Genomic DNA, 25,250 nt, shown 5'->3' on the forward strand with positions numbered 1-25,250 from the left:
GCACCAAACCACCAAGCCACCAAATACATTAATCACAAGAAGTATTTCTCAATGGTTTTCTGGGCGCTTGTGGATCACCATGGGTGTTTCACAGACATTAATGCAGGCTAGTCTGGAAAGGTGCATTACACATGCATCTTTTGGAACACTGGCCTGTTCAAGAAGCTGCAAGCAGGGACTTTCTTCCCGGCCCAGAAGATCACTGTAGGGGAAGTTGAAATGCCCATTGTGATCCTCAGAGACCCCACCTACCCCTTAATGCCATGGCTTATGAAGCCATACACAGGGCAACTTGACAGCAGCAAGGAGTAGTTCAACAACAGGCTGAACAAGTGCAGAATGATTGTGGAGTGTGCATTTGGTCATTTGGTGTTGCCTGTATGGGAAGCTGGACCTGGCCAATGGCAATATTCTTATGCTTATAGTCACGTGCTGTAAGCTCCATAATATTTGTGAAGGGAAGGGTGAAAGCTTCACTCAGGGCTGGATTGCAGAGGCTCAGTGGCTGGAGGCTGAGTTTGAACAGCCAGAGACCAGGGCTATTAGAGGGGCACAGCATGGGGCCATAAGGATCAGGGATACCTTGAGGCAGCAATTTGAAGCTGAAAGCCACTAATAGTTGTTGCTGTGCTCAGGATTGGAGTGCTTGTAATGCTAAGAGGTGATTGGTGCACATGATGCATAAGGGGGTTTGACATAATTATATGTTCCTTTCAGTGCTCTTTTCGCTTTGACTTAATAGAATAAAGATTGCTTTCAAACCAACACAATTCTTTTATTAAAAGACAATCATCAGAGGAGAGTCTCAAACAAAAAAATACATCAGCAGGGAGGGGGGAGGGGAAGGTCCCAGGAAAGGCGGGGGGGGGGGGGGGGAGGAATCCCAGGACGGCTAAAGATTTGTGTATGTCCAGGGATCATATCCAACCTTCTCCATTGGAGTACAGTGCAGCAGGTACTGTATGTGAGTTGGGCCAAAATGCAGAGGGATGGGTACTGAGTGCAGTTGGTAGTGGGAGTTCACAGTGCTGGATTGTGAGGAGGGAGGAGTGGCATGCTGTGGGCAGAGACTGGAGAGAGGAGGTTGATAAGAGTGTGTTGGCAATGTCTGTGGGGCGCATGGGAAAGAGTTCTGCAACAGCAGCTGCAGGGGAGGGTGGGCATGGAGCTGCTCGGTTTGAAGAGCTAGTATCGCCTGGAGCGTGTCTGCTTGGCACTCCATAACGTTTAAGAGCTGCTCCATGTCTTCTTTCTGGTGTGCCACATTCTCCTTTCGGTCCCTCTTCTCGCTGTCCCACCACTCCTTCAATGCCTGTTTCTCTGTGGCAAAGGGCATCATAACCTCACACAGAAAGTCCTCCTCAGTTCTTCTTGGCCACTTTCTAATTCTGCACAGCTGTTCTACAAAGAGGGCGGCTGCACTTCCAAGGTCATCTCTGCGAAGTTTAAAACATTTTACAGAAGCAGTATTGTTTTCAACACAGACAACACTGATTCAGTGCTTTAAAACACAGCCAGTACTCACACACCTGTCACTCACTAGCTGACCCCAGGCAAGCACACATGAGCCACAAGACCCCCAAAATGGTGAGTAGCCACAGGGCAGGGTAAATCACTGTTCCCAGACCCTGCTGTACACTGGGCATGTGGCTCTTGGGGAGAGCCAGCACTGTTGGGGGGCAGGGGAGGGCTGATAATCATTCCTGTCCCCACACTTTCCACAGGATGTAATCATAATGGAAGATATCTCACTGCTGAGGGTGAGCAGGGAATCATGGGAGGGCCTTCTCCAAGCCTGCAGCTTCTCCCCTGGCCCCTACATAGCTCACCTGTGTGCTGCAATGTTTCTCCGCCCCCCATGACGGCACAGTGGCACGGGAAAGTTACTGTTAATGGGGCAAGAAACAAAGCAGCTCTGCCGAAGAACCTGTGGCAGTGGATTGCCCAGTATCTCCACGAGAGTTTCCTGGAGATCTCTGAGGGAGATTCTCATGAAGTGAGGGAGTCAATCAACAGACTAGGCATGTGGTGGGAGACAAGCCTGCTTTCTGCAATCCACCTGCCCCCGACAACTCGCTTCAGCAAGTCCCCAAATCAGATCCACTTACCATGGGCCTCCTCTCCTGTTTGCACTTCGCCAAGATCCAACTGCTGTCAGAGCTCCTAGCTGCATGCATCTCTGGCCTCCGGAGTCATCCTCTGCCTCTGGTCCCCCTCCCATTATCCAAAATTTCCTCCTTCTGGTTCGGTCCACTGTCAACTGGCATGTGAGCAAATGAAGTATCCACAGGGGCCTTTGCAGTGAAGGCAGGGTTGCCATCAAGTATCACGTCCAGCTCTTTGTAGAACCAGCAGCTCGTGGGCGCAGCACTGGAGCTGCGGTTTGCCTCCCGCACCTTGTGGTAGGCATTCTGCAGCTCCTTCACTTTTACCCTACGTTGCAACGTGTCCTGGTCATGGCCCCTTTCAATCATGCATTGTGAAATCTGTCCGTAGGTATCAATTTCTACTGCTGGAGCACAGCTGGCACTGGACAGCCTCCTCTCCCCAAATACAGATGAGGTCCTGGGCTGTCAGCTCAGCATTGCTCCAAGCGGGGGATCACCTGGTGCATTGAGCAGGCGTGGCCACCTGAAAAGATGTGCTGAGACCACTGCACGCATCACTGAGCAAACAGGAGAGGGACTTTCAAATTTGCAAAGGAATTTATGGGATGGGGATGACGGTTGGTCACCTGAGGGCAGGGCAGCAGAGTTCAAAGCGAGGACCAGAGAGGCGAGAACAGGTATTGTGGGACACCTCCCAGAGGCCAATCGCAGCGCTGTAATCACCACAGTGTCTACACTGGCACCGCAGCACTGTAGCCCCGGTGCAGAAAGCTCTACGCCTCTCATTGGGGTGTTTTGGTTTTTTTTGGGAAGTGTAAACAACTGCGTAGTTTCTGCACACTAAGTGGCTTGGCAGTGTGTACACCTCGGGAGTTACAGCGCAGAAAGCTGCTTTACTATGCAGAAACTTGCCAGTGTAGAGAGGGCCTAAGTAGGGCATATGGATTTGTCACTACAATACTAAGTGACAAACAGTTGTGGTTTTTTAAGTTTTTGTGGTGAGATAAGACAAGCATTAACACTTTACTGGTAGTACTGAAGAAAACATTTACTGAACAATGTTTACTGATCCACAAGCTTCACTGAGGTATTTGTTTCATTTCCATCAGGAAGTTTCAAAAGGTGCTTCTGATACTGAACACAGAAGCCATACTTAAAGTTTATCAGTACACGTGCTTGATACACAGAATTATCTACAAAGAAAAGTTTTGTTGCACTCTCAGTAATGTTCAAATACCAATACCAATAATTCAGACAATAAACCAGGTTTAGCATGCTCTAGACTACAGGCTAGATTACACAGCATGAGAAAACCCAAATAAGCTCTAACAGATGAAGTACATAAGCAAGATCTTCATTACTATACACTAGTTTAAGTCAATAAATTATAGAAAGCATTGAGATTGACTGATTAATAAGAGGTGGATTGATCTTCTAGAAAAGACAAAGAAAAGGCTAAAACCAAAAATACTGTATAGCAGGTCCAACAAAATATCCAGCTGAAGCTGCTTTTTAACTGTGCTACACCACAGTCAAATTTGTTCAAATTCTTTCATTCTTTGTATTTATAAATTTAAGAAAATCATCAATCTATCGAAAATAAAATTAGAAACATATGCTTTGGAATTTTAAAAACATACTAGCAGTTATAAAAATCAGCCTTTGAACCCAGAAAATGTAGGATTTAATCCAGTTTATGAGAGTATATGTGATACTTTAGCACACAGAGATTCTTGAAAGACAGGGAGATCTGGAAGCAGGGATTTTACCAAATTTATAAAGAACTTGGAACAGAGCATCTTTTGGACATCCCATTTTCCTTTTGACAGAGTATCCATTAAAAAGTATGTAGCAATGTAATTATTAAGTCATTGCTTTCTTAATAGTCTAACAGGGATGGGTCTGAAAAGGATAGGTTATAGAACTGATAAAATTAGGATGAAAACTCATGAACTAACTGAACTAATGTGCACAGCAGTATAAACTTATGCATACCAGTCTGTAGTTTTTCAAAGTGGGAAAGTGTATACAGTATTGACTTTGATAAGTGTACGAGAGGTTACCTGACAAGCATTAACACTTTAGCTTATTTGTCTTGTAAACTGGAGCATGGGGGAACTGGAAGATATATTGTTGCCATGTTTCCAGTGAAGTTTTTGATGATTTGGATACATTTACAGTACTGTATGCTTCTAGTCCACAGATTTTTCAAAATCTTTTCCAACTTTATGTTTCTATAAAATTATTGTAAGGAATTTTATGTTTATACAGTCAATTCCAATAGGAAGAAAGTCAATATAACTATCTTACTGACTACTTTTCCACCCCAAATCTTCACAAATGGGTTGGCCTCCACAGTGCTTACAGCACATTTGAATGGGAAAACAGATTGGGAATTGATCCCAAGTGCCCAACCTGGTAGTACAGAACACTATTATTGTTGATGAATTAAATATGCAATCAAACTTCAAGATTCTGAGTTTTGTGATAATTTAGAGGGTTTTTTGTATAAGGCCCTCAAAGTACCAAATCAAATATCCAGGCATCAGTGTTTCTGTAATGTACGTATGGCCTGTCTAATTTTTAAAATCAGTATGCAGTGAAATGGTCATGAAGGTGAGGAATGAACAGCATGGGAGTAAACCAGCCACAGTACAGAAAGGCACTGTGCAAGTTATCTGCACATCACTCCTAATCCATTATACCCTTGTGTTGCAAGATCGGGTACTTACAGTTATATAAGTAGAATCGTAGTTCTGCAATGTGCATCAATGAGAAAGAACAGTATGAGCAAGTTCATTTTTGCTTGTGACCCAAGCTATATTCACTCACCTTTGGTATCTGGAGAATCTCTGTGTCCGAGCTGTAGAAATTACATAAGAATGGGTATACTGGGTCAGACCCAAGGTCCATCTAGCCTAGGAAGTGGTCTTCCGACAGTGGCCAGTGCCAGGTGCCCCAGAGGGAATGAACAGAACAGGTAATAATCAAGTGATCTATCCCCTGTACCCATTCCCAGCTTCTGGCAAACAGTAGCTAGGGACACCATCCCTGTCCATCGTGGCTAATAGTCATTGATGGACCTATCCTTAAGGCTACGTTTTAGTCACAGGTATTTTTAGTAAAAGTCATAGACAGATCATGGGCAGTAAACAAAAATTCACAGCCTGTGACCTGTCCATGACTTGTACCCCTAACTAAAACTTGGGCGGGGGGGGGGCTGCGGGTGCTCAGGGGTGGTGGTGGTCCGGGGGTGCTAGGGTGTGTGGCTCAGGACCCCTGCTGGTGCTGGGGGGGGCAGCACATGGTCTGAGACCCCCCACTGGTGCTGCGGGGTGGGCAGTGGCATGCAGCCCAGGACCCCGGTTGGTTCGGGGGGGCCGGGGGGGGGAGTTGGTTGGGCTGGCAGACTCCCTACCCAGCTCTGCATGTCCCTGAAGCTCCCATTGGGGCAGGGAAGGCCATGGGGGCTCCCCGCACTGCCCCTGCCACGAGTTCCAACTCCATAGCTTCCGTTGGCTGGGAACCGCAGCCAGTGGGAGCTGCGGGGGCGGCACCTGTGAGCATGGGTAGCGTGCAGAGCCCCCGGTCCCTCCACCTAGGAGCTGCAGGAATGTGCCAGTCGCTTCCAGGGAGCCACCCCACACCCCAAGCTCTGCCTCCAGTCCTGAGCCCTCTCCCACACCCAAACTACCCCAGCAGCGGCCAGTGCTGCTGGCTGAGGGGCTGCCTGATCTGCTCGGGCAGCCCTGGAGCCAGCCGCATCGGACCCTGAAGTCACAGAATTCATCATTTCCATGACCTCTGTGACAGACACACAGCCTTACCTATCCTCCATGAATTTCTTTTTTGAACCCTGTTATAATCTTGGCCTTACAACATCCTCTGGCCAAGAGTTCCACAGGTTGACTGTGCACTGTGTGAAAAAATACTTCATTTTGTTTGTTTTAAACCTGCTGCCTATTAATTTCATTTGGTGACCCCTAGTTCTTGTGTTATGAGGAGTAAATAACACTTCCATCTTTACTTTCTCCACACCGGTCATGATTTTATAGACTTCTATCATATTCCCCTTAGTCGTCTCTTTTTCAAACTGAAAAGTTCCAGTTTTATTAATCTCTTCTCATACAGAAGCTGTTCCATACCCCTAATCATGTTTGTTGCCTTTTCTGAACCTTTTCCAATTCCAATATATCTGGGGTGACCACATCTGCACGTAGTATCCAAGATATGGGCGATCCATTGCTTTATATAGAGGCAATATATTTTCCGTCTTATCATCTATCCCCGTCTTAATGATTCCCAACATTGTGTTAGCTTTTTTGACAGCCATCGCACATTGAGTGGATGTTTTCAGAAAACTATCCATAACGACTCCAAGAGCTCTTTCTTGAGTGGTAGCAGCTCATTTAGACCCCATCATTTTATATGTATAGTTGGGATTATGTTTTCCAATACGCATTACTTTGCATTTATCAACACTGAATTTCATCTACCGTTTTGTTGTCCAGTCATCCAGTTTTAAGAGATCCCTTTGTAACTCTTCACAGTCTGCTTTTCACTTAACTATCTTGAGTCAAGTAAAGATAAGATTTAGGCTAAACTACATAAAATGCACTAACATTTTCTAAGTAACTGGGTGGGGCGAGGGTGGAGGTTGTTTGTTTTTTGGCAGAGCCACACAAAAAATATTTTCAAGAGAACTGGTCATGTGTTCTCAACTATGTTAGTGGAATCTTGAAATACATCCCATCTTTTAAAACAAACTGTAAAAATTAAACTGGTCACATACTGTATATACAAATATGAGGATTGCATCTCAGTTTTTCAGATTATTCAGTTTAACAAGAATCAATAAAACATAGAAGCAAAGCACCAATGGCCATCTTTTCCAAGTCTCTGAAAAATGTCCTGACCTCTCCTTGAGGCCTTCATGTCTCTAACGTCTCTTCATTTGCTCCACAAGTATCAACAACACAGATTAAACAACTCGTCACTGGGAAAGCACGGACTTTGGAGTTGGCTACCCACTTGTCTGTTTCAGTATTATACTCAAGGATGTGCCCTAATCGGCCCACACCCTGAAACCCAGCCAGGACGTAGACTATAGAGCCCACAGCAGCACACTTCACTGTTACACCCTTCCACGGCATTGGTGACACCATCTTCCATTCATTCATCTTAATATCATAATATTCCACGTTGTCTAGGCCACCTTGAAATGAATCAAAGTAACAATTAACAGCAATATGAACACTGCCATCGTTACATAAAAATCTCACAGAAAATGCCTTTGACCGATAGTAGTAGAGGGCTCTTTAATCTATCATACATCTTCTCCCTGTGGGAGTATTTATAGAACACACATATTTGTGTAGTGTGGGCATAACCACACATGTGGGTAATGTTTGTGCTGCTGGAGTTCCAGTCGTATATCATTTCCAGTTATACATTGCTATTTAATAATTCTTCATTAAAGCTTGCACTCTGGGCTGAAGCTTGACATCCTATTTTTTTTTTTAAATTAAAAATCAACCCCTTTCCCCCCGTTTCTTAGAAGGCAACATATTCTTTAATTAGGATTAGTTTCTTTTTCTTTCAAAAGAGGGAAGGGGACAGGGGAAGTGCTGAAAAGTAGTTACAAGATCACAAAAAATTTGAATTTATAGCATCTCATCCAGAAATCTTAAAAAGCACTTTACAAACAGTACCTCTCAACACTATCACCCCCAAGGCAGAGAGGAGTATTGATTCCCAGTCCCAAATTCTAACTATTTAGATACATGGGATTTTAAGAACACTTTGACAGGTTTCAGAGTAGCAGCCGTGATAGTCTGTATTCGCAAAAAGAAAAGGAGTACTTGTGGCACATTAAAGACTAACCAATTTATTTGAGCATAAGCTTTTGTGAGCTTCATCCGATGAAGTGAGCTGTAGCTCACGAAAGCTTATGCTCAAATAAATTGGTTAGTCTCTAAGGTGCCACAAGTACTCCTTTTCTTTTTAAGAACACTTTATGACCTGAAAAGATATGGAATCCATGATAATGGCACTGTTATTATACCACAGTGACTGCACTGAAAGGAAGTAATTAGTCAATCAGGCCAATTTTCACTAAAAAAGTTAACTGCAAAATAGTATTTTGGCCTACTGGGTAAGTGGTGTATGTTTTCAAATTGGGTGTTCAACTAGTAGGCTCAGAGAGTGGAGTTTCTAACTCTGATTGTCTTATTGCGTGCATGTAAGATGCACCTACATATACTACTTTGCACTGGAAACTACTCATTACGTTGGAATACCATTAGTAAATATTTTGGGATAGTTTATAATTTGCCATTTAATTAACATTAATCTGAAACAAAATATTCCAGTTGTTAGCATGAATAAGTAATAATAAATTTAGCATTTGAGTAGTTTTCATCTTCAAAGCACTTTAGAAACATTACCTAATTAATTTCAACACTTCTGTGAAGTAGATAAATATTCTTATTTTCTGTTTTACAGGTGGGGAGACAGACAGAGGATAAGTGACTTGCCCAAGACTGCCCAGCAAATCCTATGTTACGTATCCAGGGCAATCAAAACAGGTAGTTTCACCCTTTTTAATTATTGATTTGTAATAATCCTTTAGACTGTAAAATCCTCAGGGGAGTGACTGTATCTTTCTCTCATAGAGCTAAGCACACTGTTGCCACTTCTCAAAAATATGTAATGAAAAGTAATGAAGTTACCCTCTTGTCAAATGACAAGTTAATCCAGTTAACCTGTTCTAGAATAGTTTCATTTAACAGTGGGAACAAGCTTCCACAAAGTACTTACTACTGGCGGTTCCCCCAGATCCAATTTCAAGTAGGAAAGTTTGGGAAGTATCTAGGATACACGGAGGCAGGAAGGGAGGCAACAATGGAGGGAGGAGAGTATGTGTTTGCTGTCACCCCAAAAGTGAAGAAATGGAGATCAATATAAAATGCAGTTTCTGACACTGTCAGTGTTCAAGTTAAGCAACTAGAGATTTAGCAATTCTTCCAACCTAGCTGCAAGGGAAACCTCCCTCAGCTGTGATCCTGTCAGCGCTCTTAAACTGAGCAAGCGTATGTCTTGCATATCCAGAGAAACCGCACAGGAGGGAGGGGGGAACAGAGTGCTGAACAAAACAAATAGGTAGGTTAATTATTCTTAATGATGCAGTAAAGGAAGGGAATTGAAAACAAGGGAAGAGGGTTTGTTGAAGAAGCTGCCATCTTTTGCATATGATGCAATAATGAGGGCCCTTAATAACCTGAGGTTGTTCAGATCCCAGAGCTCTTTTCACATCAGAGGGGTGCTTACCCTTGTGTCCTGACTAAATTCTAATTTCAGCCTTTTAATAATACCTTTATGTGACTGCATGGTACCAGATTTCTACTAAGCATAAGGCAAAGTTCTAAACGATAGGTTGACTGTATTCTAATTTCTGACCTAGATCGGATTTTACAGTGTGAGTATACAAAAAAGTGAATATGAGATCACTTCTATTCTTATTTTGCACGACTGCCATGCTGCCAAGCAATACATTCCAAAAATAGTAGAAGTAGCTTTATCAATAATTGTAGTGATTTGATGTATGAACAAAAACTAACAAATGGTCTTCCAAGTTACAAAGCAGCATAATTCCAATTTTAATATTCATGTTATCAAGATAACTCATCCACTAGTTTAGCTGGAAGACTAGAAACCAGTGTTTTATTCGTCTGCTCATAAGAGTCCTTCAGTTACGTGAACATGACTGCAATGAACTTTCTCTGTCCAATACTGATTAGCTGTTTGCTTCAACCTTCCTCCTCCCTCACAGTCTCTTTATCTTAGTTTCACTCCACACCTGCCCCTCTAATCCTCTTCTACCCCATCCTGATCCCTCCAGTTGATCCCCTTCTTAAGTAAATCCACCGCCCCCACCAAAAATTGTGGAACTTATATGCTGTTTGCCACTATCACATTGTTCACTCTGCTAGTGTGTTTTATCTTTTCTCCCACCCTGTGTCCGTCTTGTCTATTTAGTTTGTAAGATCTTCAGGACAAGGAGTATCTGTTACTCTGTTTGCTCACTCAGTGTCTATCACAATGGGGCCCTATTCCTGGTTGATCTTTAGGTACTACTGTAATAAAACATGATTATTAATCATTAATAACTTGTACGTGTAAAGAATATGGTCAGAAACAATATTTTATGAATAAATCCAAGAGTTAAAAAAACTGAATACCTAAGCCATTTTGTCCACCCACAGCAAATATTTTGTCTTTTACAAACACCAGCCCATGATTCTTCCTGGCTTCTATCATTGGACACAGCTCAGTCCACCTGAAAAAAATAAAAAAAATGAAGAGTTACTCACCTAGTTCTTGGTCATTTATTTACATTTCTTTCCCATCTTCTGGGATTGGGGAAAGGCAAGATATGGAGGAGGAAAGCTGCCTAAAGCACAGACCTCCAGTTTGCAGCCAGTCAGTCAAATATCCCGTGTTCCTATTCACTATTCCTGTCCCTTCTTCAGTAACTGCACAATTCTTCCTGGTTGTCTATAGTTTAGCTATTTAAAAAGCGAGCAAGTCCACAAGAGCTGCTAGTGACAAAGGGCATTAGCACTGGTACATACGTTTCTGTTGCTGGATCATAAACTTCACAGGAATTCAGGACCCTTCCAGAAACATTGTTTCCCAAACTTCCTCCACATACGTAAATCAGGCCATTTGCCTCCACCATCCCATGACTGCAACGCTGAGTCAGCATGCTGGGCTTTGTGTGCCAGCTTTCTGTTCTTGTATCATAGCATTCAAATAAATACAGAGCAGAATTTCCTTCAAGAAAACAAAGTAATACTTGAGCGGTCGCAATTTAAAAGAAAAACCGAACAATACTGAGTCAATACTTCAATCACTAGTAAAAGGGGAAAGCTGTTTTCTATCCCACTCCTCTCTACCTCGCCTCCCTAAAAATCCCCCCCAAAACTAGCTGGCCTTAAACCTGGGATAAGTTTTGATATCTGTACTTTAAAATTTAATGAAAGTCATTTGGATAGCTCAGGGAGGTGGATTAAAAGAAGAAATGAACAGAGACATGAGAAACTACATTTACACGTAATTGATAAAATGATAGTTTATCTGATGTCAGCTTACTTCCATGTGATTAGTAACCACTTAACTACAAAGCTACAATTTGATGTTTTACTTCTTTTCTGGGCATGGCAAGATGGCATGCGCCTCTCACTTTCTAAAGGTCATGTATCAGCGCCCTTCCCTTGAAAGGGCCAATCCAGTTCCTTCTGAAGTCAACAGAAAGCGTCCTATTGATTGCAACAGTAATTCAATGATACTTTAGCACCAGCTTAAGTGCTTATCTGAATCACGGCCCAAATGAAGAAGGTTGGATATGGTTTCCTCTAGCTACTCAGTCATTTTAACTCTTCATTCCATCAGATACCATCACTCAACTGAAGGCAAGGTATTTCCCCTTCCACTCTACCACTCTAGCAGGACTGAGCCTGCTACTTCTGCAGAACTCCAAACTCTTTCCTGACTTGGAAGGTAGGGATTCAAACCCTAGGAACCCATGTGGCAGAGCATTACATTTTCACTAGGCCATCAGGCCTGCATAGACGTCTATGAAACATATACATATATTGTACATATCAGACTAGCCAAACTGCACATTAACTAATTATGAAACAGGCTGTGTCACACCTTAGTTCCGTTTAGCAGGGACAACATGGGATAATAACAATCATAAAGCTAAACTACACATAGAATGGAGCATATTCTTCCTTTATATAAATATACACACTCATTAACACTAATGGGAATTGTGCAAGTTAGCATTAACAGGGAATGGCCACAGAACTTTATTTAAAAAAATCTGAAATACAACTTCAGTTCTGAATACATTATCAATGCAATATAAATGAATCTCTCTCTCTGTCTAAATAAAGTACAGAGTTCCATCACTTGTAATAGCTAACACAAATTTTCAAGTTAAAACTAAAATGCACTCCCACCAAAGCAATAAGGGGGAAAGAGGCCATATTAGCCAAAGTAGTCTACAGTGAATAAATAGAAATCAGCCAGTGAAATGCTCAACCTGGATTAAATTGGTCCCATGTTTTTCAGACTCTTATCATAGCCAAGCCCACAACACACAATAAGGTACTAGCTTGTTGAGTTTATTGAAAATTCTGTAATTTACAACTAAGTATTATAGGAAGATTAGGGAAAAAAATCTTTAGATATAAGACAGGTTAAAATGTTACTTATTCACGCTGATCTTAAACAGGATGGTAAAAGTTTGTCACAGTTTGAATAAAAATATTCTTCTGGACAATTGGCCAATGTTTGTCAAAGATTCCAAAATACACTGCCAAAATTAATTCTAACAGAATAGTAAGAGGAGAACTAAATTAGCTTGAATGTTTATAGTGAGAAAAGGAGAACTATACATTTTATTTAACTGAAAACACAGAAATCCTAGAAGAGTTTCCTATTACAGGTGTATTAACTTGACATGATATGCTGGGCAAAAAAGCCTATGCAGTCAAAGTTTCGGTCACACTACCTTCATGGACTGTTTTGGACAGAGAAGGCTAGGGTCTGAATATCACAGCATGAGATGAGGAAATGATTTGAAAGAGGGAAAACAGTTATTTCATATGTACAACACTAGATGGCAGCTATGAACTGTTGCCTTATCAATTGCAAAGTCAAACCTGATGGAAGTATTTTAAAATCAAATGCTATCTAAATATCACAACTTCCTATCAAGGGAATAATATTTCAGTGTTAAGCATTGATGATGATGGTGGTTTATCTTCTGCTTGCTTTATTCTGTAGCAAAGCAGAATTCAAAATGACTTACTATGAATGGTACTGTCACAGTATTAGATATTTTGGCAGACTGCAGAGCTTTTAGTTCTTACACAGCAATAATCTGTGTGATTCTACATACATTACATTGCAACAATTGGCCTGATGCAGACCTTACTTACATCAGGGTAAATTAGGCATAAGCCAATTGAAATACATTGAGTTAATACTAAACTTTGAAATCAGAACCAAGGCACTTGTCTAGGCAATAGTTTTATCTTCCTCTATGGGTTACAGGATCTTTTTGACTGTTACACAGTCAAAAATCTGTTTTTGAAGGAGAAAATTAACTTCTGCCTCGTTAACTGAAGTTAACAGAGAATGAAAGAAAAAAAAACAGCAAGAAGCAACTTTTTTCAACAAATAATCCCCTAAAATTGGGGGATAGGAAATCTGTTTCCATGAACAGTTAAGTATGGTTTTCCCTCCAATAAAAACAGACAGCATTTGAAAATACTATATAGTTACATTAAATGGCATTATTAAGATGGCTGATATTTGGGCTTCATATTTATTAGCCCCATTATGGTAAGACTATTAACAGAAATCTTATTCACACTAGCTACCCAAATGCAATGTCTTGGTGTTGCATTCGCGGTGACAAAGAAATCTTGGGCTACATTCTGCTATTACTGAACCAAAAGTCAGTGGAATTCACTGGGAGTTACACTAGTAAACAGAGAACAGAATTTGACCCCCAAAATGTATTTGCTTGCAGCTAATTTACTCCAGACAGTTGCAGTAATTTCTTTCTGACACAGATAAAAGATAGACTGTTAATTTTTACTCAGTAAAATATCATCTAAAAATGCAATAGAAATTGATAAAATCTCTCAGCATCTGGGAAAAGAGAGACCCTATTACTGAACAGAAGAACTTTACAGTCTAGTATTACAGCAACATGTATAGATTCTATTCAAACAAGGAAGTCATGCAACTAAAAAGCATTTAATGTATTTTTTTTTTTTTTAAAAAAGATTGTGTCTTACCCACTTCTGAACCACCAGATGTATAAATTTTGCCCTCTGCAGCACAGGCTGCAAGGCTATCTCGAGGCGTTGGAGGTCCCAGTTTGGAATACCAGCTATCCTTCACCACATTGTAGCAGTCCATTCGCTTTATAGGGAAGAGTTGGGAGCCACCCAAAATATAAACTACATTGTCCCAGAAGACACAAGCTGCATCTCTGCGCTTTTCAAAGGGACATCGGATGTCTGTCCAGCTGTAATCCTGCATTATAAAGAACAGGTAATGTCTACCTGCAGTGAGAGTTTTCAAAACAAAGATTTTCACAGAGATTTAGACATGATCAATTTTAAGTTTCCTTTTCAAAACAAAACACCAGTACTGTGAATTGAAGAACACTCCTCAGGCACATACATTTTGAAAAATTCTCTTAGACACACATGCAGTTAGCTGCAATGAACCATGGCAGTACCAATTTCTATTTTCTTATTCCTTTTGTGCACCCAAAACAGCTTCCTGAGAATTGAGACTTTAATAAAAGCACAAAAAAACCCCCAAAAACAGATTTGACCTCCTACCACCATCATGTCAGAAACTACATCTTGTCTATGTATTTCTTTTATGGGACTGGAAGAAGACATCTGATACAGAGAAAACACGCTACAGAATAAAAATATGCCCAATTTTACAAAAGAGAGTGTTAAAAGTTTGTATCTCACATAGAGCTCTAATTGCTATGACAGCTAGGAGCTTGTTTACAATATTTACCAACACGTTATACATAGCTATCCACAGTGGATAGCACTAATAAAAACTGATAATGCTGTGGGCAGAAATGTTAGCAGCCACACTGTCAGGGATCTGAGTTCTAACAGACTGCAAGAAGACACAAGCACCAAACATGGTGGTAATGAGCGGGGGACCTTCGCCGGAAAGTCCTAGAAACATCCAACCGAGGAGCTGACCACACACAGTGATGGCATATAGCACAAGAGGCAGCTTTTGAACAGCTACATCTCAGATCGTTCAGAGCTTTAAAAGATTTTTACCAACAGCTTAAATTGCACCCAGTGGTGCACAGGGAGCCAGTGAAAAGATTTGAGCATAGGGATTACACATGCATCACCCTACTCCATTCAGATGAAGGGTGGCAGCGTTCTGCACTAGCTAAAGTTGCTGGGTGGTCTTCAGGATAACCTTAAGTATATGTATTTCAAGGAGGTAGCATGAATGATACTTTGGTCAGACACGGAGAAAGAAATGTTACCAATATCTGGACTCAATGTAAAGATAACAGAGCTAAGTAAAATCAATATATTGACGACCGCAGCCCAAAAAATCTTGCAATCTGCCTTAGGAGTTTCACGCACATCAAAGGTTGACAAGATGCACGCAGACTTTGGTGATAATGAGTAATGGGCTAGCACTAATTTCTTGAGCCTATGTGACAGGCTGGCTCGCCCCTTATGGGGAGTCAGGCTTAGCCTTGCCTGTGATGGATCAGTTCTCCCCCAAGTGGATCAGGTGGCTGAATTCAGTTTCAGACCCACCTGGGAGGGCATCAGATAGTCTCCAAGGTGCCACAAATACTCCTTGTTTTTTTTTGCCTATGTAGACTAACACGGCTACAACTCTGAAATAAAGGGCTGGGAGTATTCAGCTGGTGAGAAGAGCCGCAGGAGGAAAGTTCTGTGCTGTGACTGGCCCTGAAGGGAGAAGGTGGCAGGAAAGGAGGCTCCTCTGGCAGGCCCTGGAAAGGGCCAAAACCCAGGCAGATGGCCAGGAGGGAGATTAGGAATCAGGATCCAGTCTGCTCAGAAAGGCTCCAGGGAGAAGCCTTGCGGGTCAGCAGCTTGGATCGGAGGTAGGCCTCTGGGGAGAAAAATCTGTCAAGGCCCCACAAGAGTGGGGCAGAAGGGCCCTCCCAAGGGTGGTGGAAGGCCATTCTATTTTATGTTACCTGTGGGACTACTGTTTATCAGCATGACGCTGTATGGAATTTGGGGGACACTATGGATATTACAAACATTAATTTTGTAAAATTGCAATGAGTTGTGCCAGATATGTCATGTAAGATATCTGCAAAAATGATATAATTTGCCAAATATGATAATCTCATTTATGTATTTGAATCACATTTGCATTATGGGTTATGGATATGTATGTCTGTATTACAAAACTTGTACTATGCTTCTGGGTGACACTCCCAGACAGTTTGGCATCAGTACTGCCTAGCCTGCTTGATGGCCCATTAAAGACCATCAGCTATACAACTGACCCATTGAGAGAAGGCAGATACACCTTATGACTCAGCAAGGCATACAGTGACATGCCTATGGACAGAAAAGGCTTCCAAGCCACGTACTGGGCAGCTTGTGTTTGAAACAAAGGAAGCACAAGCCGCATGGCAAAAGACTATAAAAGGCAGCTATATCGTCTCCAATCCTGCTTCTTACCTCTGGAGGAACGTGGCTACAAACTGAAGCTCTGAACAAAGCACTGAATGATCCATCCAAGCTGTGGATGTATTCCAGAGGGACTTTCAAGCCAGCAAACTCACCAATACTTTGAATCTTTGTATGTATGTGACTGTTCTACCATTTAACAACTCTCTTCTTGTTTTTTTTCTTTATAATAAACCTTTAGGTTTAGACACTAAAGGATTGGCTGGCAGCATGGTATTTTAGGTAAGATCCAAACCTGTTCTGACCTGGTAACGTGGCTGACCCTTTGGGGTCAAAAGAACATTTTTGTATATGTGAGCAGAGTTTTTTTAAAGTAACTTCTCACTGTACCGGACCTAGGTGCTGACTGGGAGCCAGAGAACTGGAATGCAATAAAGGGGTTGTGGGATTTCTTTTTTTGCTTCTTGATAACCAGTGTGGGGGATCGGAAGCAGAGTCTGTGACTGGTTGGGGAGTTTAACTTCAGTGTTACCCACCAGTCTTGGAAGCATCTGCTCTCCCTTTTGCAGGCTGCCCTGACCTTGGCATTCCCAGTGAGGGCTGCCCCAGGCACCCTGGGTCACAATCAGTAAAGTCACATGAGAGGATGCTGTTTAGGCTGACCCTCCCAACAGCTTCCAGAGAAGGTATGCTACAGCATTGGAAAAACACTAGCCTAAGTAAGGAATACTCAAACCTCAAGTTCTCTTGCTGCTTTGTGTAAGATCATCCTGTTTTCTACCTGATTTCATTGCAAAAAGCTTCTCTCCCTCAACCGCAGAGGAGATCTAGTGGGTTTGACCCCATGCAGCATGAGGAGAGGCTTCAACATGCCAGCGCTGTGTGGGACTTTGTCACATGCAGGGCTCAGCTCCTGGCCAGCGCCCCGGGCCCTAGGGTCTTGGGCCTGGGCTTTCCCAGGGCTCTGGCCCAGCCACAGGCAGCGGGGGAAGGAAGGAGCCTGCAGGCCAGGCTGTTGGCGAGCTGAGAGCTCCGACCAGGGGCTGGTTCTCCACACAGCACTGCGAATGGGACGTGCCCCGCTGGAGGGGATATGGAGGAGCAGTGGGGCTTGGTGGGGATGATGGGGCAAAGCCATAGGTGCCAACTTCTCATGGCACCTGTGGGTGCTCGTGCACCCCCCACCCCTGCCCAGCCCCATTTCCAACCCCTTCCCCAAAGTCCCCGCCCCAACTCTGCCCCTCTGGACCCCTCCCCAAATCCTCAACCCAGCCCCACCTCCTCCCCTGAGTGCGCTGCGTTCCCCCTCCTCCCCACTCGCCGAGCGAAACAGATGTTTCGCGGCGGAAAGCACTGGGAGCTAGGGGAAAAAGCGGGAGCGCTCAGGGGAGGAGGCAGAGCGGAGGTGAGCTGGGACGGGGAGCTGCTGGTGGGTGTAGAGCACCCACCAATTTTTCCCCGTGGGTGCTCCAGCCCTGGAGCACCCACAAAGTCGGCGCTTATGGGTAAAGCAGGGAGAGGACAGCGAGAGGGGAAGCACATAAAGGGCCGATGCGTAGGCAGCAGAGGCGACATGTAACCGGATGCCACCTGGCGCCTGCTCACACTCACCAACCATCGCAGCTCATAGCCAGTGCCTCCTGGAAACAGGACGGAGGGTAGGATCCTGCTGGCCAAGAGCCGGCACACAGCGGGGGCTGTGCTGACAGACCAGCAGGGGGAGTGGCCGGCCCCGCGCGCTGCATCTTCAGCCCGCCGCCAAACTTGCACACCCTCCCCCACCGTTGGCCACTAGACCCCTTCCCCTCACCCCGCTGGTGGGCTGGCAGCAGGGATCCAGCTAGTACTGATGGGGAGGGGCGAGACAGAAAATACAGGACGATTTACCCATTTTTAAGGAAGAGTTGGGACACCTGCAGGAGGGATCAAATATGGGACTGTCCGGTCATCCTAATGATGCACCACTCTTTCCCCCTCTTAGTGAGGGAAGGGCATGCATCACAGGAGCCCTTAGCCATGGTACATCTAGGAAAGCAGAATTTAACTTTAAAAAGGACACTTAATTGACTAAATAGCATGTTGACAAAAGGTAGAAATAGCTTCCAACCACTCCTCCTAATTTGTGCCAGTGTGTGCAATCACTTTTTTTTTTTTTTTTTTATTTATTTTAAATGGTTTTCCTCTTCCCCATTTTATGAAAAAGGAAAAAACAAACAGGAAAACTGACTAGAAGTTTGTACAGGAGAAATTCTGCATTTGATAGCACTTTGTGTACTAAATAAAGAACCTGAAAGAAATCTTTTGCACCTTTTACACTTATTTGTAACACTAGTAGAGAAAACATTTTACGGAGAAGTGCAATTTTTGCAAGTTGATTGTGTCCCTTTAACACTCAAGTTTCTTCACTTTTGTGGGATTTAAATGATATTTTGTCTCCTACAATAGCAGATGTCATGCAACCACCATGTTGTTACTCTATTACATTTTTTTAGTATTACTCCAAGAAGGCTACTCAACAATCTAGTTTGGAGAAGTATTATATAATCACAGCAAGGGATGACTCAGAGACATATGGAAAGGCAGGACTTTCCAAGGTTAAACACCAGCTAAATCCCAAAATAAAAGGATAGCAACATGGGACTCAATGATCCTTCTATAACCTGTAGAAGACACTAACTGGGATCCCTGTGGGTTTATTTAATGATAACGTTCTAAAGCCCCAGTCCAGCAAAGCACTTAAGTACCAGCTTTGCTGAATGAGGGCATTAACAACAGTGTTGGTTCCTACACAGAACTTAATTCCTTTGTGATTTGTCATCTGAAATTCCTTCCTAAGTCATGGTGGGGTTTTGTTTGTTTTTAAATATTGATGACAGGTTGAGGAAGATGCTTAATCACCCTCTTTGAAGACAATGCTCCTTCCCACCAAATAGCTTCCCCTTCCAAATTAGTGGAATAGAAACAACCTTTAGCAGTGTTTCTTCAATAGGAAGAAACTCTCTACATTAAAGTTAAATATGAAGGACTACCTCTCTATCAAACCTGTGTGCAGCAGGCTGCATATAACTGAGTTTCATTCTTTACTAAGGCCCTGTAAAGATTTACATATGTGCTTAACTTTTTGCATTGAGAGCAGTCATACTGATTTCCATGAGATCACTGGCAATACGTAAAATTAAGCATGTGCGCCAATCTTTGCGGGATTAGAGCCTTAGATTGCAAACGCTTTGTCCGTGTGCATATACCACGTCAAGCATACTGGGGCCTTGATCCTTGCTTGGTGGCTTCTAGGCGATACCGCAATACTAATTTAATAAAAGATTAATTACAGTGCTGCTTGAGAGACTTATTAAAAGCTCTTTCGGTATTGTTGGTGTTGAGTAAATACAGAACTGCTCAACATATACCAAATGGAACATCTAATATATGGCTAGTTAGCAGCACAAGTGTATGAGCAGCAGCCAGTGTTCACAGAATGCTTTTACCCAGTCTTTAATTCTCAGATCTCCAATTACCCACTTGTCACTCCTCTTTAATGTGACACCTTCAAGGCCATATAACTCAGGAGGAGTTCTTCTGACCAAGCAGGGCTACACAAAGCTCCATCCACAGTCAAATAATTCTGACCTTGTGATGGGTCAGAGTAATTGTTGCAGAACATTGGAAAATTCAAAAGGCTCCATGTGGTCTGACTCAAACCATTTTACTTGTAATATCTCATTTAGGTTTCGGTTGAAGATCACCTGACAGCAAACACAACCTTTCTTCAAGTTGCAAGTTATTGCCTTGCAGCACACACAGAACATATATCAGGGGCTTTTACAAGATTAAACCTTCAAAAAAAATATCTAGGGATTCTGTACTAGTTTATATAGTTATTAATGGGTCTTCCCCCCTTTTACCTCAATTAACAGGAAGTACTTATTATGGAATTTAGCCTTTTTATTATTAATGTTGGCAAAGAGACTGGATAAGCCAAGGTAACAGAACTACCAATTAATGACTGAACCTGTAGCACTCAGAGCCAGTTTCCATTCTGCCTTAAAATAATTTCATACTTTACCTAGGTGATCTGAGATTAAGAGAAACAATTTGATCCAACACAGAGTCAAAGCACACTGCATACATCACAGCCTTGTTAAAATGTCAGAAAAAAGTAACTGTTTGAAGAGGATGAATAGACTGATCAAAGAAAATAGGTATAGTCTCAAATGTGCATTGCACCTTTCCGAACAACTCCTTGCTGGGAATTCATCATTTTAATGGAAATGATATCCTACCATATAAATCTCCACTCTTGTTTCCTACAAAGACAGCGTTCATATATATATTTTTTTTAGTATGTGAATCAAGTGATCGAAGGGGTAAAGTGTAATTATTTAGGAGTCCACAGTTCCTAATAGCAGTACATCATTGGAGACAGAGAATTTAAGTGCTCTTAGAGCCAAGTGACAGATGCAGGTATAGGAAAGAGCAAGTCTGGTTAAATTTTCCTGGATTTCAAGGGAGACATCTGTGCACAAAAAGGAAGAGACATGGAATGAAAGCCTAATCCCAGTGAAGTCAATGAGAATTTTGCCATTCTCTTCAAATGGAACCCAAGATTTTACCCAGGGACTCCTACATTCTGAATCATAGATTCTGTGGCCTCAAATGGCCCTTCACAGTCTACAAAAAACACACACAGCATACAGCCATTTGAAACTGTAACATATATTTGATATGCCAATTTTACAGCAATAAGTCTGATATGGTATATTGCTATGTGGTATTTTTATAAAAACACATCACCCCAATAAATTTTTAAAATAGATGATATCAGTGTGTGTTAGGATTCTTGTGTGTGTTGAGGTGACAGTGGAGAGCATAGATAATCTTTCTGTAAGCAGCTGAGATTACCAGAGTATATATACACTGCATACCATCCAAATTTACTCCCTTCCTGCAGTTTGGGATTTATTAGTAACTGAAATAAAAAAAATTAGCATTATACCAAAATAAATAAATAAAAATCAATAAAACACACATTAAATGGATTAAGAACTGGCTAATTGACAGTTCTCAAAAATTAGTCAAGGGAGAATCATCACTGAATGGGGACGTTTCTAGTGGGATTCCAAAGGGATCAGTACTAGGCCTCATGCTATTATTTTCATCAATGATCTGGAAATAAATATAAAATCATCGCTGATAACATTTTCTAATGATACTTAGAATTGTGGAATGGTAAATGATGAGCACAGAGCAGTCACACAGAGCAACCTGGATTGCTTGGTAGGCTTGGTCCATTCAAACAAAATATACCTTAATACAGTAGAGTCGCATCTTACGTGGAGGTTAGGTTCTAAAGTCAGCATGTAAGGCAAAAATTGCGTATAGTCAAAATTACCCTTGAAAATCCCTTAAATCGCCTATAAAGTACAGTATACTGCACATGGTTTTGCATATACAACCCCGTACAGTAATGTATACATGTATAATGTATACAGTATATAATAAAGAGTACATATGCAAAATATAATTTTACAGTACTGTATTTTTAATTACAGGGGGTCATCAGGGTTTGACGTCGATCCAGGAGACGGAGGTGACGGAGAGCATGGGTGACGGAAAGCGAGTCGTAGACGAAGAGGTTGGCTCTGGTTCAGCTCGAGAAGTTGATTTCGTAGGCTCATCTGCTGCTGGTTGTTTTTCCTTGAAAAACCATGGTGATCGGCAACTGTCGCTGTTGTCTCTTGAGCTGTTCAAACATTTCTTGATACGGTCTCAAATCGTAATGTAATACTACATGTGATTTTGAGGCTTCGTTCCACAGAGGGATCGTATTCAGAAATTAAATCATTCAAGTGTTTCACTGCTTGGAACACTTCAGCAAATTTATGAAGATTCCAGTTTGCTGGTTCTTCCTGTTCATCGTCATCTTCGTCTTCTGTAGACTAGACTATTTTATCAGTTCCTCTAACTCTTCATCAGCCAATGTTTCTCTATGGGTCTCAATTAATTCTTCAATTTCTTCCTCAAGGATGTCGATGAAGCCATCACCACCCACTTGCCTGGCCACATGAACAATGCGTTTCACTTCTTTGTCAATGGTTGGTAAACCCTTAAAATCATTCACACATTCTTTCCATAGGTTTCGCCAACATGCATTGACTGTTTCAGGCTTGATTGCATCCATTGCCTGTTTAATATAAGTGATGTAATCGGCAATGTTGAAGGACTCCCAAACACTCCATCACATTAAGATTAGGATCAGCATCCATAGTGCTACGTATCCATGAGAACGTAAGTCTCATGTATGTGGCCTTGAAACAGTGAATCACGCCTTGGTCGAGAGGTTGGAGGATGGAGGTGTATTGGGGAGGAGAAAGAAGACTTCAACGTCATTATGTGCAAATCGGAGTGCCGCAGGGTGGCCAGGAGCATTGTCTATGACCAGCAACACTTTAAAGTCAAGTCCTTTCTCTTCGAGGTACTGCCTGACCTCCAGAATGAAACACTTGTGGAACCAATCCAGAAATAATGCTGCCGTCACCCGAGCCTTTTTATTTGATTCCCAGAACATAGGCAGGAGATTTTTGTTCTTGCCTTTTAGGTCACGGGGATTTGCAGCAGAGCAAGCCCGACTTTATTAAATGCCCAGCCGCATTGCCACAAAATAACTCAGTCACACTGTCTTTAGCTGATTTGAAGCCAGGGGCTTGTCTTTCTGATTTTGAAATGTAAGTGCGGTTGGGCATTTTTTACCAGAAGAGCCCAGTCTCGTCAGCATTAAAAACTTGTTCCGGAAGATAGCCCTTTTCTTCTATGATTTTCTTTAATTGTTCAGGGTAGGCTTTGGCTGCCTCTTCATTGGCAGATACAGCTTCACCAGTAGTCTGCACATTTTTGAGGTTGAAGCGGTTCCTAAAACTGTTAAGCCAACCTTGGCTGGCTTTAAATTCCTTTTCATCAGAAGGCTGTCCCTCTTCGGCGGGAGGTCTGAACAGCGCGTAGAGGCTAAGAGCCTTTTCTCGCAACATGTTGCCATCGATAGGCACACGTTTACGGATCATGTCTTCCAGCCATAAGTTTAATGCCTTTTCAGTCTTCACTAAAGTCTTATCACACACCTGGCTCATCACCTTAGCAGTTATTGGAGCACTTGATGCCACGGCTTGACAAATTTCTCTCTCACTAATCTTGATGGCACGGATGCTAGATTTGTTGCAGCCATATTTACACGCCACACTGGAGACTGACATACTATCACTCAATAAGTCCATCACAGCCAGTTTTTCCTCCAGCGTTGGAACAAATCGTTGTTTCTTCTGTTGAGCACCAGATGAAGTAGTTGGCTTGCATTTAGGGGCCATGTTGTACAAAAAATACATATTTTTAAACACTAGAATCACACTCAGCGTGGCGAGATGCTCACGCTATGAGAGGCACGTGGGAACTGAGACCGACTCAGGGAACAGTAGATTCACGTCTCCCATCTCACACTCACTCCGGGGCATACGCTCATTGAGTGGAATGGTGGGCGGAATCACCTGCACTATTTACAGGTATCTTGTTTTTTATTTTGTTTTTTTGCCGAGCGCACACAGTTGAATTCACGTAAGTTAAATGCACGTATGATGAGACTCACTTGTACAGCCAAATGCAAAGTGATATATGTACGAACAAGGAAAGCAGGCTATACCTAGAGAATTGGGGACTGTATCCTGAAAGTCAGGGACTCTGAAGTGAACAACTTAGCATGAGCTCCCAGAGCCATGCTGTGGCAAGCAAGGCTAATGCGATCCTTGAAGATGCATGCTGGGGAGTAGGAAGGCGATTTTAATTCTATACACAGCATTAGTGAGACTGTACTGTGTACAGTTCTGGTGTCTCCATTTTAAAAAGGCTGTTGAAAAACTGGAGAGGGTGAAGAAGAGGGCCACAAAAATTATTTAAGGAGAAAATGTCTTACGGTGAGAGACTTAAAGAGCTCGATCTGTGTAGCTAATCAAAAAGAAGACTGGGAGGTATCTTGATTAGAGGGTATAAGTACCTTGACAGGGAGAAAATACTGGGTATTAAAGGGCTCTTTAATTTACTGGAGAAAGGCATAACAAGAACCAGAGCCTAGAAACTGAAGCCAGACAAGTTCAGATTGGAAATAAGACACATTTTAACAGTGAGGGTGATTAATTCTGGGAACAAAATACCAAGGGAAGCAGTGGATTCTCCCATCTCTTGAGGTCTTCAAATCACAACTGGTTGCCTTTCTGAAAGATGTGCTTTAGCCAAGCACAAGTTGTTGGGCTCAGTGCAGGCATAACTGGGTGAAATTTAAGTGCCTAGAGTATACAGGAAGTCAGAATAGATGATCTAATGGTCCATTCTGGCCTCAGTCTTTGACTCTCTGAATCTCCAAGCTTGGCTGGTTTCTAAGATTTTTAATTAAAGATCCTCTTCTGCCCAACAGTTAGTTCTCTTGGTTTTAGAAAGGCTCCCACTCCACTTAGATGCTGGCTAGAACTAACAAGATGCACCCACCACTGTGACTCAGTAGTAATTACCTGCCATCTTTATGCAGAGCTCAAGCACCTAATATCAGAATGATGGGGGGAGGGGGGAACAAAAAAACCCCACCTTGCATTTTGTAAAAGTGTTCTGGAATCTGTTGTGCTATCATACATTCAAACCTCTTAATTTACACTAAAAAGGTCTTTCTGGCTCTTGAAGAGTATGCAGTTCTATCAGTTTTTAATTTTTTATATCAAAGGTTGATCAGTAAATGTGACAAGGTACAATTAATATGAATACAAAATTGGCTAAGAGACACCAACTTCAATTCTAGTCAATTTAAAAAAAAGCAGAGAAAAGTACAATTTTTAAAATTGATGATGTCCCT

The 25,250-nt window shown here is 42.3% G+C and overlaps 1 protein-coding gene and 1 long non-coding RNA gene across 2 annotated transcripts in view; one reads left to right on the forward strand and one right to left on the reverse strand.

Annotated features, from left to right (window-relative positions):
* Positions 1 to 1,430: 1,430 nt before the first annotated feature.
* Positions 1,431 to 14,099, forward strand: LOC311516428. The gene is made up of 3 exons (XR_014710412.1): positions 1,431 to 1,587; positions 8,613 to 8,695; positions 13,976 to 14,099. It is a non-coding gene; the product is annotated as an uncharacterized lncRNA (long non-coding RNA).
* KLHL7 (kelch like family member 7) overlaps positions 6,884 to 25,250 on the reverse strand; it is a 43,360-nt gene continuing 24,993 nt past the window's right edge. Inside the window, exons 8-11 of the mRNA XM_084620479.1 lie at positions 13,988 to 14,228; positions 10,742 to 10,943; positions 10,349 to 10,446; positions 6,884 to 7,323 (exon numbers count right to left, since the gene is read on the reverse strand). Of these exons, the coding sequence (XP_084476605.1) occupies positions 7,040 to 7,323; positions 10,349 to 10,446; positions 10,742 to 10,943; positions 13,988 to 14,228 (825 nt within the window). The 3' untranslated portion in view covers positions 6,884 to 7,039. The remainder of the gene's footprint in view (positions 7,324 to 10,348; positions 10,447 to 10,741; positions 10,944 to 13,987; positions 14,229 to 25,250) is intronic.

Source organism: Lepidochelys olivacea (assembly GCF_965140295.1).
Source record: "Lepidochelys olivacea isolate rLepOli2 genome assembly, chromosome: 2".
Classification (NCBI taxonomy): Eukaryota; Metazoa; Chordata; order Testudines; family Cheloniidae; genus Lepidochelys; species Lepidochelys olivacea.